The sequence below is a fragment of the Phyllostomus discolor genome, chromosome X, assembly GCF_004126475.2.
Source record: "Phyllostomus discolor isolate MPI-MPIP mPhyDis1 chromosome X, mPhyDis1.pri.v3, whole genome shotgun sequence".
Classification (NCBI taxonomy): Eukaryota; Metazoa; Chordata; class Mammalia; order Chiroptera; family Phyllostomidae; genus Phyllostomus; species Phyllostomus discolor.
In genome coordinates, this window is record NC_050198.1 from 57,389,236 (window position 1) to 57,404,940 (window position 15,705).

Below are 15,705 nucleotides of genomic sequence, written 5' to 3' on the forward strand. Positions count from 1 at the left end.
TTTTATTAATGACCTACCCCATTCCCAAGTTTTGGTAAAGGATCCCTAGGATAATGTCCTCTCTCAACCTTGGAGCATCAACCTACCTATTCTAATATAAATCTGGGATGATATTTTTGCTCCTTGACTCATAACATTGTCCTTTAAAATAGTTAAAAGCCTGTGGACCTTATATATTAAGCAGATGAGTCCATTTGATTGTAATAAAGCACACTGAATTTATTCTCTCATTGCACTGACAATCCTGTCATGTCTGAGTAACCAAACTCCTGAATGCCTGGCCACACTTGAGAAACTGAGACCATACCCTGGTGGACCTGCCAGCAAAGCTTGATGAACACCTCTCCAGAATGTTCCAGGATAATAGATATTAGTGCTACAGTGCCTTGAATGTTTCTGTGACCTTGTAAGAGTAGTACTATTCTTCTCTGGTCCTAGTTTAAGGGCTCAACATCTTGGACAAACTGCCAGGATTTCTCCACTTCCTATTTCCCACCATCAGCCTTCATTAAACCCTTTCTTAAATGCTAAGAAACTATAAATCTATACTGCTCTCATCAGACAAGTCTTCCCTTTAGAGAAGGTCCCTCTTCACTGGAATTCAGAACACTGCAGTGGGATGGAAAGGGAGTCAGCACTAAAACATGCTTGGGTTTTACCCACACAGCAGGAGTGTGTGTGTTTGTGTATAGTTCCATGCATTTAGAGGAAAATTAACCAGTTTCTTTTTCTAATTTTTTAATTTTTTATTTTTAGAGAGGGAAGGGAGGGAGAAAGAGTGAGAGGGAGAGAAACATCAATGTGGGGTTGCTGGGGGTCATGGCCTGCAACCCAGGCATGTACCCTGACTGGGAATTGAACCTGCAACACTGGTTCGCAGCCCGTGCTCAATCCACTGAGCTATGCCAGCCAGGGCAAAATTAACCAGTTTCTAATTCCACCACTATACCCAGAAAGATTTTAGCAAGATAAATATCCCACTACTTGACCAAAATTTTTAATGGAACAATGGGCAGAACCCCTAAGATCTTCCACTCAGTGCATTATTATGCACTTTAAAAATATGATTATTCTTTGAATGAGTTTTAACTCTGAAGCATTAGATAAGTATATTTCAATAATGACATTAATCATGATTTAATATTTTTATTTTTAGAGGTTGAACAATGGTTCATTGAAGACTTTAATATGGAACTTATTCTCAAAGATGATTTCAATACATTTTAAAGTTAGAGTATAGATTGAATACAAATCAATTTAAATAAGCACATTTCTAAAAGAACTAAGGAATATCTATAAGATCCCATTGAATGCATATGGCATTATTCCTAGTTTTATGGATACTGTCTTAATTAAATAAGTCCTGGGAGAAAATAATTAGTGATTAATTTAACTATAAATTGGTACCATTGAAAATATTAAGATTTATGTATTCTAATGGTGTGTGTGTATGGTATGTGTGCGTGTGGGTGTGTGCATATGTGTGATTATTGGTACCATTGAAAATATTAAGATTTATGTATTCTAATGGTTTGTGTGTATGGTATTTGTGAGTGTGGGTGTGTGCATATGTATGATTACTGCTTTGTCTATTTTACTATCTAAATCATTATCCTTCTTATTGCTTCCTTTGAGAATCTTACCTTACTTCAACATACCTAATCACTCATAACTTCACTTTTCTAGTTTTCAAATATTTCCAATGCCTTTTATTTTGGTAAGGGTTTTGATAAAAAAACAAAAACTAAAGTACACTAAAAACAGTACTCTCTCCCAATACTGCTCAACCTACCACAACTTTTGTTCTTCAAATAATAGGGCTAGGGAACTGGCTTGCCAGGAATCCACTTCTGTGATGAGCCAGAGTTCACAAGTGTTTTTTCTATTACTGTCCACTGACTATGACATTTAATTGTCCTTGCACTTTCTTGTTTTAGCAGGCAAAGGATACAAAAAGTCCAAATAGATTAACATGTAAATTGAAAGTATTTATTACCTATTAACCTCTTTAAGTATTTTTAGTTCTATTTGGCTACCCAACATTTCAATGTTTCTTCTTAATATATGCCTGCCTTGCTTTCTTCACTAACACCTTATCTTTAAAGCTACATTACACATTATACAATCTCCCTGGCTTGTTTATTTTGGGACATCTCTGTATATGCAGCTCACCATTGCCTATGTTTATTAGAATAACAACCACAGAGCACAATGGGAGTTGACTTTCTAAAATAGTTTACTCTCTTACTGCCTTAAAATATGATTTTAAAATAAAAATTATTTTTGAAAATTAACTTTGAGTAAATATTATGAAGAAAAATGAATTCTTAAGACACCTTGTTCTACATGCAACTTAAATGAGAAAATTTTCTGAAATTCAAACATACCAAGCTCCTTTTGCTCAGTGATGAAGTACTTGCACAAAGTTTCTCATGGCTATTTTGGTGTACAAATGTATAATAATGAAGGGAATAAATTGACATTAAATTATTTTCTCTTTAAACTACTGCATTAAAAAGTCATAGACACTGATGAATAAGCCAGCTTTAGGATCACATTGTTGTATCACAGTAATAGAAATTTGAATCACATTTAATTTTTTAAAAATTTATGGATTCAGGTTCTCCTAAATTTTCATTATTGAGATACTGAACTTTTGATATAAGTTGTTTGGAAAATCCAAATCATCATTCCTGGCAATAAAGTGCCAACAAAATAATGTGCTATCATGAAATCACAAATAGTCAGCAGTTTATATATTTTGGTAAACAAGGTAATTTGAAAATTATGATCCCACTAGCACTGTCTTCAGACATTAGAAGTAGACTAGAGGAATTATACTGAGGTATACTTTGTGGTAGTTCTGTTGCCTCTCTATTGTCCCAGAGAACTAACTATGCTTTGAGGATTGGTATGCAGAAATTATGCTTTTCACCAAGTAGCAGCTACCATAGGTGACCAAAAACCACCTATGTATGGAGTGTATAACATATAGTGATGATAAACTAGCACGATTTTCAGTATTTTATATTTGTGGACTTAGGTATTTGATCAAAGTTGTATTTTTCTTTATTTTCATTTTTTACCTATAACATTAAATTTCTACATGTGGACTTATCACTATTAGATTAATTTTCAATTTTACAAAAATAGAAATATAAAAAAAAACAAAATTTAGTACTTAAAAATTTTGTTATTACACTTTTAATAACTGAAGGGAAAATTTTTATAGTTTAATCTGGGGTTGGGAAATTATTCAATGTTGTCTGATGGTCACACTGTTGGCCAGATAAGAATTTTGATAAATCAACCAACCTGTTCTTGGGGGTAGAATTTGGTGTCTACATTAAACTATTCAAACAACATCAGCAACAACAAACTAATTCTACAGTACATGTGCATAGGAATTCAGTCCTGTATTCAGGCTTGGAAGTGTATGATTTGGTGGATTTACAAGTGATTTCCCATCTTTAGGAGTCCTGGGGGAAATAAAGCATCTGAGGTTTTCTTCTCTTTTTTTTAAAGATTTTATTTATTTATTTTTAGAGAGGGACGGGAGGGAGAAAGAGAGAGAGAGAAACTATGTGCGGTTGCTGGGGGTCATGGCCTGCAACCCTGGCATGTACCCTGACTGGGAATCGAACCTGTGACACTTTGGTTCACAGCCTGTGCTCAATCCACTGAGCTATGCCAGCCAGGGCGGTTTTCTTTCTTCTTATAGGGAGAAAACCAGCTTAGCTTGTGGTGAAAAGAATCCATTCGGTTTCTAACTGTGGGCTTAACTGTCATGGAGCAATGAGAAAATTGGTGGCTTTTCCCCCTTTACCACTGTAGTTTTCTCCAGTCATGTAGCCTTTAGTCTGGTTTATATCATAGTCCTTATTATTTACATCTCATAATATAATCTTTAGTCCTTTATATGACTTTGAAAATTACTGTATGGCTTGTTGTTACATTTTTTTTTTTGAAAAACCTCATTCAGGGGCAATTCTTTTCAAAGTTGCCTGAAATCTAACTCAATACAGATTTTTTTACTCTGTGTTATAAAAATCTGAACACAGATACTGTCTAAACCATCCAAAGAAAAATGTTTGAACTCACAGTAACAAAAATTACAAAGTTTGTGCAAAAGACATTGTACACCACTGGAGTACATAGAGCTTGCTGTAGTTCATTTTATACATTAAGCTCCATTTCTCATTAGAACTATTCTGTGGTACATTAAAGGTGTCTATCTGATTTAATTTTCCCTAATAATACAATTGCATGCTCATTTAACCTCATAAATTTTAAGATGCAAATTGCATATTTATGATATTTGTAAATGTTGTAATAAATAATTGGAACCTTTTAAATACCATAATTGCTTTGTAGCTCTTCAAATTTTCCAAGGGTCATAAAGTAAACCCGGCTGTGGCAATTATGCAGGATAGAAGTAAAGAACAGCTTTAAAAAGAAAGAAAGATGCCATCAGTAAATGTTTAGTATATTGTAAACTGATAGTTTATATATACAACTGTAATTTAAATTTATCTGCATCAAACAATTAAAATATTTAGCCATACTGTTTTTCAGAGTAGGATTTTCTCAAATTAAAAATAAATTTTAAAATAATATATATTTAAATTATATATTAAAACAACCTTTTACCAAATTCTATATAATGACATTTCACATGATTTAAATAAAATTAGGTTATCATAGGTGGCATTTATCTGCTAAAGTTTTTGGTTAGTTTGGGTTAACAATTGTTCTTTGCTTAAAAAAAATCTACTTTTACTCAACTTAGTTTTCCTTTTTATAATATAAGGAAATAATTAAGTTGTTTTGATGTTGTCCACCATTGTTCTTGGTGTTTATGACATTTTCTACTTGGTGTAATTTTAATTTTCTCTATCAGTGCAACACAGTGACATAGTATATTGATATTATGAGCTAAACTGATTCATTTAGAGAGAAACATGTTGTGCAAATATGTTCTGTGCCATAAAGATAATTAGAACAGGACCTGAGGCTTTTTGTTAGTATTAAGTCCTTGACTATCCACAATGGATAATCTTAGAAGATTTTGTGACAACAATGATGTCAATGATCATAACACCAGCTAACTTTGACTTAACACATCTAATGTGCTAGGCAATCTATGAGATGCTCAATATGTATATATTATATATTATCACTAATTTTCAAAATTGTTCCAATACTAATTATTAATTTATCATTCTGAAGATGAACAAACTAAGGCTCCCCCAAATTAATCAAAATTCCAGATTCTTACATGTAGTCAGGAGGCAGAGCCAGGACTGTATCTTAGGTCTATTTGACTTCAAACACCGGTTCTTGCCATTATATCCCTTTATATTGCAAACTAGTACCTTTTCTTGATGCATAGTACTTTATCATTGTTTTTTTGCTATAAAGTAGAATCCTTTGCAATCTCTTCTAAATGTGATCATTCCCTAGTCTTATTGAGATTATTTTTTCTCATTATTTCTGATAATATGTAGGACAGTAATGATTTTATTCAATGCATTTTTCCATCTAAACTATTTTGAATTGGCTGTTGAAATCGATCACATTATACAAATAATTGCTGTATCTCGATTTTATTTTTCTTCCTGTAAAATGGACATAATTATATCCATGTGTAAAGATTAAATGTAGCTGTAAAAGTAGTTAGTACAAACTCTAGTACATAACTAGGTGTTCAGCAAACATAAGTACTTTTCCTTCTATTACTGGATTATGTTGAAAAATGTAAAAGGCAGATTTAATCAAGCATTCTGTTTCAAAATATGTTAATATGCACAAGAAAAGAATTATGTGTTAAAGACAATAAAGGATTTTGCACCAAACAAAATAATGACAAAACTTTACTTAGGACATACTTAGAATTTTTAACTTTTTTTGAAAATTGTTTCTTTTGGAAATCAAATCTCATCATTTACCAAGTCAGTGTTTCTAGTGCCAAATGCAAAATAGTTTTTTTTAATCAATAGTATGCCAATTTGGGAAATGTAGCATAAATATATTTACGGTCAGAAGGAAAAGGATATACATTTCTTCACTTAATTTTCATTGTTTGCTTTATTTTTTCTAACTGGAGGATGTGAGTTATACCTTGTCACCTCGAGTACATAGAAATCTCAGCTTCTTAATTGACCTGTGCTTCAATTCATTTTCCAGGAGCCTTGATTGCAAAGAGTGGACTTCAATGGCCTTTTGACCCCATCCTGTGGTTCTCTGTGTACATGCATAAGCTAAGTTAAAAAAATAAAAATCAGAAAAACACAACATATTTCTATCAGTGATAGAGAATTGTAACCACAGTCATCATTTTATTAGGAAGCTGACTTTTACAGTTCAAGAAAACACATATCTTTCCTTTTTCTATATTCAGTCATTTGGCCATTTTGCTGGTCAGCAGTGCTGTTAAAACCAGCTATTTGTTCTCAGCACTGTGATTAACACTAAATAACCAGATATCAATTAATTTTGGCATTCATATTCTCCAATACTACAGAAAAAGCTAAGGGTTAATTCTACCTTGTTGGTAGAAAGTCAAATTTACCCACAGTCATCCTTTATTTTACAGTCTAGTTGAGTTATAGCATTCCAAAAGGGTTTGTAATTGTGTTCAAGTAACATACATGGAAAACAGACTAACTTTTAAAAATTAAAACTGTTAAAAATGACTTGCTCAAATAATGACTTTAGCAACTCTAATGCAATTCAGTGAATTATTATGTTATAAAGGAATCTAGAGCTGATTTTTTGGTGTTAACACTTTCTCTTGCTCAGGAAATTTTTATAATTCTTCAATTTTCATACCCTGTTTTATATTACTTGGTGGCAGTAAAAATTATGACAATTGCTTTAAAGCAGAAAACCTCATTATATAAATATCCATATAGTTAGCTGGTTTTGTAAGGTATTTTTGACACAGGAGGCAGTATTATTGTTAAATGTTTAACTTCCAAATTGATATTCTTTATGTACTTTATAAGGAAGCAAACTTCCATAAATAAATACAATCCTGTACTTAAAATAACATCAAAATTTTGAGTCAAGTTAAAGTAGTCTAAAAATCACTAAAACAAGGCACCTTCATCCCCATGACATGACTAAAATTAGAATTCAATTCATTACTTTTTTTCTATTATGAAGGCAATAAACTCAGCATTGATATGATTACAATATCATTTAAACTTTTTTCTTGTCTTTCTCAAAGGTTCTAGGATATATGCATTTAAACCAAAATGTATCTGGCCTATATATGTGTACATTAAATATTCATTGAAAGACTCATGAAAAATTATTACACTTTTATGAAAGTTAATTTTCATAGGCAGTGTGAGCCATTTTGAATCCCTCAACTAAAGCTTGACAAGAATTTATTTATTGCTCCCTTCTATATTACAATTCAAAATATTCCTGCAAATGAAATCAATGTAAAATTATAATTCAATTACCATCATTTTATTGAGACAATTATCTCTTAAAAGAAGATTTTATAAGTCTAATTTAGGATTAGAATTAAAATCACTCCAATTATAAGGGAAATAAAATGAATCCATAGTCTGTGTGATGGGTACAATTATTAGATTTAGTCTCTCTGGATTTGAATTTTTCATCTATGTGAATATGTCATTAAAATCGAATTTTTGTCAAGAACCACAAAGAGCAAACATTTCTAAACTTAATGCACAGGTTACTTGTTGAGTCAAATACACAGTTCATATGGCATTACATAATTTCCAACTTAATTTTGAAACACACTAACCTGTAATTTAACCTAGCTACTGAGCTAGCCTTTTTATGAGGTGGAATCAAATGATTTGGGTGGGAATGCTTTGTGGTATTTGCTGTGATTGTTAAGCTTCTATATTTATTTTGAATATGTAGATAAATGATCTTTTTATTGAACACATTAATATATTTAAAGAAAATGTAAAAGATTGGGGAACTCTGGATCTAGGTTAGTTTTAATAACAAACAAGTTTTTTTTAGACAGGAAAAAAAGAGTAATAGATTTCCCTAATATCATTGTTATACTGTAGTCTTTAGTATACTCTCGAAACACCCTTAATACACAAAGCAAAATATCAAGTTCTCATAGTGCTATAATTTATTTTATATATAAAAAGATGGTTTTCAGATTCTAACAACTAAAGTATCTTTTCTGTGTTAAGTCAGAAGTTGTGCAGAGGCCTAAAGTCTGGAATGTCAGTTTGATTCCCAGTCAGGGCACATGCCTGGGTTGCAGGCCAGGTCCCCAGTTGGGGGCATGCGAGAGGCAGCCTATTGATGTTTCTGTCACACATCGATGTTTCTCTCCCTCTCTTTCTCCTTCCTCCCCTCTATAAAATAAATAAATAAATAGATGATAGATAGATAGATGATAGATAGATAGATAGATAGATAGATAGATAGATAGATAAGATGCACTGTCCAAAAGACAAGAGATATACCAGATGCCATTTTAAGATCTCTTGGATTCCTATGATAGTCTAGTGGCTTTGTTTTTCTAGGGGTGTGTTCAGTTTTGCATTTAAACTGAATTTTCTTATGATAATTTCTGATTAATAAATTGAGCTAAAGGTACCACTACAATGGTTAGATCTAGATTCATTATTTTCCATTTTTTTTGTCCCAGATCTATTACTTATATTGTAAGCATTTACCTTCAGTCACTTAAAATGGTTTCAAATCCTCTGTGAGCTCTTACTTGTTTGAGGTAAATTAGAGTAGGTTTTCAGTTCAATCCTTAACACTATGTATGTAAAATTAAAGGATTCTACAGTTGCAATGAAAAGTCCCATAATGAAAAAAAAAATGTCCACTTAAAAGCAGTTCTTTTAAACTTGTCCTTATATCCCCATGAGGATCATATTTAAGCCTTTAATAGAGGTTTCAGAAGCTTCTGGTTTCTCTATTGAAAAACTATCTTACTCTCCCTTTCTCTTTTCATTCTTTCTTTATTTGCTTTAATAAACCCCTTCTCCTTCCAGGAATATTTATCCTCCATAAAACCATTCTACTCTCTCTAATTTTTTACTGTTCGTATGCATTCTGTTCTTGATCTAGAATCACCTCTATAGTCACCAAACCTCAGAGATATATACAAGAATCTCAAGTTATTCAAATTTCCCAGATCTTCAGTCCTTCATTAGTAAGGAAGATGAGGATGAAAAGGCAATGTTCTTTATTTTGCTATGTGGGTGGTACCTAATAGGCATTGTAGTCAGTCATATTTATCACTTTTGTAAATGAAGGATGATAAAATCTTAGTGACAACCAAATATGTCATATATTAAGCTTGTAATTAATTTTTCACAAGACTACTACTCACTAAACAGAACTCTAATGGCTGTATGAAATAGAAACCTTTTTCTCTTATTTTATGACTGTCATTCTTCTAAGAAGAAGTTAAACTTCAAAATCAATGTGATGGAATGAAGCATTTTTAATATCTGTGTAAAATCTTCAAGCAAAGGGAGTTAAAATAAAATTATACAGTATTACAAAAAGGAATTCATTTCCTATTTTAATTATGAGATGATTGTAAATGAACAAGTAAGCCAAAATCAGTCTCTCTGTGGTGGCCACAAGGATTCATTAAGTATACAATAAACACATACCCCATAACTAGGCAAACAACTTTGCAGTATCACAAATTAACCCTATATGCTTTGAGAACATGTTATGTTTCAGGAAATGGAAGTTTTTATGGGATCATGTGAAAAAGGAAAATTTTTATACATACCTGATGAAGATGGTATGTCTTTCCACACTTCAAGGATGTTCTTGAAGAGGTGTTCATTTGCTTTCATAGAAAGGGCTTCAACATTGAAGGTGAGCATCATGCCAACTCCCAAGGAATGAGGTAAAATGATGATATTCTGTGGTATAATGATTTCCATAGGCTGGAATTATGTTTCATAAGGATTTATATGTTCAAAATTTAATCACTACTACTTTAATTGATGCAGATTGGTTGATCAATAAAAACCAAAAGGGGATTCAAAGTGCAGGGAATAACAAAACTTTTATCTCAATATTAAACAACATGCTATCCAACCGTTAAAAAGGAGGTTTCCTATGTCACAAAGTCAACACTACTTAATATTCTTTATATTTTGGAGAAATCTTTGAAAAGAGTAGAGATATATCTCCAACACACAGAAATTCACAAAAATTTCACAAACTATTATGTATAATGAGAGGAATCATTACTTGTTACAGAGTTGGATTTCAACATAATAATAAATACTTCAGTAATGAATATGTGAGTCAAGTAACAAATGTACAATCACTGATTATTTGCCAATTCATTCAATTCAGAAATAGAAAATTAACTTAAAAATAACTTGAGCTTAATATGTTTACAAGAGGAAACTGTAATATTCTTCAGTGCTTGAAATATAATCTTCCCTTCACAAAATGTAAGATTTTTAATCCAATTTATAAAATATTAAAATACCTTCACTATACAAATTCAGAGATATATTAGGAGTCATAATATCAAATACTAAGAAATATCTAAGAATTTCTAAATTGCATGATGCATGAAACTATGCAACAGAATTTGCTTAAACTACAGATATTGTCATGTTGCAGTATTTCCCTGAGAAATGAACAATTGCAATCTTCTATCATATCTCCAAATTAGCAAGTTACAGGGTGAAAGAGTAGAAACTATACTTGCCAAATCCAGCATACTCAGGCCAAGTGCTTGAGGCCATGTATCAACAACAACAATCCTTAAAACTAAAATGGGAATCCAGAGGCGAAAAGCAATTTTTATGCGTTCTCTGGGCACTTGCATGAGCAATTTAATCAGAAAAAAAAAAAAGATGAAGAGAGAAAAAGGAATTGCAGGAAAGAAGGTTGCCTCAAAAAATCTTTTAAAGATAAAGATGGACTACTATAAATCCAGACAGCCTGAGAGGTTAGCTCTCTTGCTTCTCATGTAGTTCCTGAAGTAACCAGATATTCTTTAGTACACATGATTCCTTGTAGCATTACAGCTTTTGTAATCTACCACTCTTGAAAAAGATATTTTTAGTACATGCTACTTCAGAAGAGACTGTCCCTTATATTAGATTCTTTTCTCACTTTGTAGGTCAAGACACTAGGGTATTTAACTGAAAATACTATTTTTGAACATACTTCAGGTCTGTTAACTAGGTTAGAAATTTTTAAAAATTCATCTTCTCTCCTTGCTTCCACAATAATTACTTTATTGCTGAAAAATTAAATGATTCTCCTTGCCTAATACTTCATTCAAAATGGGTTTTAATCTCCTTGAACACCTATTTCTTTTTCAAAGTTAGGTAATTTATTATGTTGTTTCATCAAAACAGAAAATGGAAAATGGAATGTGAAAAATATACTATTTAGCTTCATTACCATAATCATACTTCTGTTTTAAAACAAATGGTAGAAATTATAGTCAAGAAGGATTTGTTAAGCCCTGGCTGGCATAGCTCAGTGGATTGAGTGCAGGCTGCAAACCAAAGTGTTGCAGGTTCGATTCCCAGTCAGGGTACATGCCTGGGTTGCAGGCCATGACCCCCAGCAACTGCACATTGATGTTTCTCTCTCTCTCTCTATCTCCCTCCCTTCCCTCTCTAAAAATAAATAAATAAAATCTTTTAAAAAAGAAGGATTTGTTGCATGCATAAAGAATCACAAATCATAAAGAAATATGCATTACTGCAAGATTTTGAAAATTGAAATTAAAGATTTACAACTCTTGAGGCTTTCCTAGTAATACTGTATTGCAAACCTACTTTTAGCTAAATTAAGAGTTTCACAATAAATGGTAGGATTTTCTTTCTTTTTTATTGTTGCTGTTCAAGTACAGTTGTCTCCATTTTCCCCTCACATCTGCCTGAGCCCCACCCATCCCTACTTCCCACTCGATCCTACCCACTTTAACTTTGTCTGTGCGTCTTTTATACATGTTCCTTGACCACCCGTTCCCTGCTTTCTCCTGTTATACCCATCCCCTCTGGTTACTGTCACTTTGTTCTTTATTTAAAATTATTTTGTTGTTGTTCAATTACAGTTGATTGCACTTATCCCACACCACTCCTCCCACACCAGCCACCCCCACCTCCTTCCCTTGCTTCCACCTGCCATGGTTTTGCCCATGTGTCCTTTATTGTTGTTTCTAGAAACCTTTTCCCCGTTCCCCCATTATCCCCTCCCACCTACCCTCTGGTTACTGTCAGATTGTTCTAAATTTCAATGTCTCTGGTTATATTTTGCTTGCTTGTTTGTTTTGTTGATTAGGTTAAACTTAAAGGCGAGATCACATGCTTGGCTCACTGCTTGGCTTATTTCACTTAGCATAATGCTCTCCAGTTCCATCCATGCTGTCAGAAAGGGCAGGAGCTCATTCTTTCTTTCTGCTGCACAGTACTCCATTGTGTAAATGTACCATATTTTTTTATCCATTCATTTACTGATGGGCACCTAGGTTGCTTCCAACACTTGGCTATTGTAAACTGAGATGCTATGAACATTGGGGTGCACAGGTTATTTTGGATTGGTGTTTCAGGGTTTTTAGGATATAATCCCAGCAGTGGAATTGCCCAGTCAAAAGGCAGATCCACTTTTAGTTTTCTGAGGAAATTCCATAGTATTTTCCACAGTGGCTGTACCAGTATGCATTCCAACCAACAGTGCACTAGGGTTCCCTTTTCTCCACATCCTCTCCAACACTTGTTGATTTATGAAGGGCATTATGACCTGTGTGAAATAGTATATCAATGTGGTTTTAATGTGCATCTCAGATGGCAAGTGATGCTGAGCATATTTTCATGTCTCTTGGCCCTTTGCATGTCCTCCTTGGAGAAGGGTCTGTTCAAGTCTTTTGTCCATTTTTTAATTGGGTTGTTTGTCTTCCTGGAGAGGAGTCATATGATTTCTTTATATATTGTGGAGATAAAACCCCTTTCTAAGATATCATTGGAAAATTTGTTTTCCCATATAGTTGGTTCCATTTTCATTTTAGTGCTGTTTTCTTTAGCCATGCAGAAGCTTTTTAATTTGATGAGGTTCCATTTGTTTATTCTTTATATCACTTGCTCTAAGGACATATTGGTGAAAATATTGCTGAGTGGAATGTCTGATATTTTCTTGTCAATATTCTCCTCTAGGACTTTTATGTTGTCATGGTTTATATTTAAGTCTTTTATCCACCTTGAATTTATTATTGTGTATGGTGTAAGTTGGTAATTGAGTTTCATTTTTTTTTTTTTGTATGGAACCGTCCAGATCTCCCAACACCATTTATTGAAGAGGCTATTTTTACTCCATTTTATGTTGCTGCCTCCTTTGCCAAATATTAATTGAATGTAGAGACTGGGGTGTATCTCTGGGCTCTCTGTTCTGTTCCATTGGTCCATGTGCCTGTTTTTATGCCAGTACCAGGCTGTTGTGATTACAGTAACCTTGTAATAAAGTTGGTATCAGGTATTGTTATCCCTCCTACTTTACTCTCCTTTCTCAAAATTGCTGGAGCTATTTGGGTTCATTTATGGTTTCATATAAATTTCTGAAGTGTTTGTTCTATGTCTGTGAAATATGGCATTGGTACATTAATAGGGATTGTGTTATATCTATAAATTGCTCTGAGTAGTATGGGCATTTTGATGAAGTTAATTCTTCCAATCCATGAGCATGGTACCTGCTTCCATTGGTTTGTGTCTTCTTTAATTTCTTTCTTCAGTGATGTGTAGTTTTCTGAGTACAGGTCTTTACCTCCTTGATAAGTTTATTCCTAGGTACCTTATTTTTCTTGTTGCTATACCAAATGAGATTTTTTTTCTGATTTCTGTTTCTGATATTTCATTGTTGGTGTACAAAAATGTCTTTGATTTCTGAATATTGACTTTGGATCTCACTGTTTTGCCAAATTCACCTATTAGGTTTAGTAGTTTTTTGGTGCATTCCAGAGGATTTTCTATGTACACTGTCATGTCATCTGCAAAAAATGATAGTTTTGCTTCCTCCTTTCCAATTTGGATGTCTTTTATTTTTTTCTTGTCTGATTGGTGTGGCTAAGTCTTCCAATATTATGTTGAATAGCGGTGTTAAAAGCAGACATCCTTGTCTTGTTCCTGATCTTAGTGGGAAAGCTCTAAGTTTTTGCCTATTGAGTATGATGTTGGCTGTGGGTGTCTCGTACATGATCCTTATTATGTTGAAGAATGCTCCCTCTATTCCTACTTTGCTGAGTGTTTTCATCATAAATGGGTGCTGTACTATATCAAATAATTATTCTGCATCTATTGATATGATCATGTGATTTTTGTCTTTCTTTTTGTTTATGTGATCTATTATGTTTATTGATGTGTGAATATTGCACCATCCTTATATCCATGGGATGAATCCCACTGATCATGGTGTATGATTTTTTAATGTATTGCTGGGCATGATTTGTCAATATTTTATTGAGCATTTTAGCATCTTGGTTCATCAGTGATACTGGCCTGAAGTTTTCCTTCTTTGTTATGTTTTTTTCTGGTTTTGGAATTAGGATGATGCTGGACTCATACAAAGAATTTAGGAGTCTTCCCTCTTCTTGAATTTTTTTGAATAATCTCTGAAGGATGGGGGTTAGCTCTTCCTTAACTGCTTTGTAAAATTATCTTGTGAAACTGTCTGAACCAGGGCTTTGGTGTGTTGGAAGCTTTTTGGGTACTGCTTCAATTTCATCATCTGTTATGGTCTGTTTAGGCTTTCTCCTTCTGCTTCATTCAGTTTTGGAAGATTATATTTTTCTGGAAATTTGTCCATTTCACCTAGCTTTTAAAATTTCTTGTCATACAGTTCTTCATAGTAATTTCTTGCAATCCTTTGTATTTCTGTGGTATCAGTTGTAATCTCTCCTCTTTCATTTCTGATTATGTTTATTCAGGTCCTCCCCCTTTTTTTCTTTATGAGTCTGACAAGCTTAAAGCCTTATCAGTTTTGTTTGTCTCTTCAAAGAAACAGCTCCTGTATTTATTGATCCTTAGAATTGTACTTCTAATCTCTATGTCATTTAATTCTGCTCTGATCTTTGTTATTTCCTTGTTTCTACTTGCTCTGGGCTGTCTTTGTTGTTGTTCCTCAAGTTCTTGTGGGTGTAGGGTTAAATTGTTCATTTAAAATGTTTCTATCTTTTTCAGGTAGGCCTGTATCACTATGAATCTCAGGACTGCCTTCACTATTCCCCGTAAGCTTTGGAATATTGTGAGTTCATTTTCATTTGTTTCCAGAAACACTCTGATTCCTTCCTTGATCTCATTACTAACAAATTTATTGTTTAATAGCTTGCTATTCAATCTCCATTAATTTGAATATTTTTGAATTTTTTCCTTGATGTTAGTTTCTAGTTTCAAGCCCTTGTGCTCTGACAAAGTGCTTGACATGATTTAAATTTTCTTGAATTTATTGAGGCATGTCTTGTGGTCTATCTTTGAAAATATTCCATGTGCACTTGAAAAGAATGTGTAGTTTGCTTCTTTGGTATGAAAGGTTTTGCATATACCACTTAAGTCCATTTGATCTAGTGTGTTGTCCATTGCCACTATACCCTCATTGATATTTTGTTTGGAAGTTTCATCCATGTTTTACAGTGAGGTGTTAAAATCCCCTAGTATCAGTGTGTTGTTTCTATATCTTTATTGAAGTCCTGCAAGATTTTCC

The 15,705-nt window shown here is 33.1% G+C and overlaps 1 protein-coding gene across 1 annotated transcript in view; it reads right to left on the reverse strand.

Moving 5' to 3' along the window:
• Positions 1–3,707: 3,707 nt before the first annotated feature.
• Positions 3,708–15,705, reverse strand: part of NRK (Nik related kinase) — a 97,159-nt gene continuing 85,161 nt past the window's right edge. Inside the window, 3 exon segments of the mRNA XM_036016352.1 lie at positions 3,708–4,446; positions 6,121–6,260; positions 9,767–9,902. Of these exon segments, the coding sequence (XP_035872245.1) occupies positions 4,351–4,446; positions 6,121–6,260; positions 9,767–9,902 (372 nt within the window). The 3' untranslated portion in view covers positions 3,708–4,350.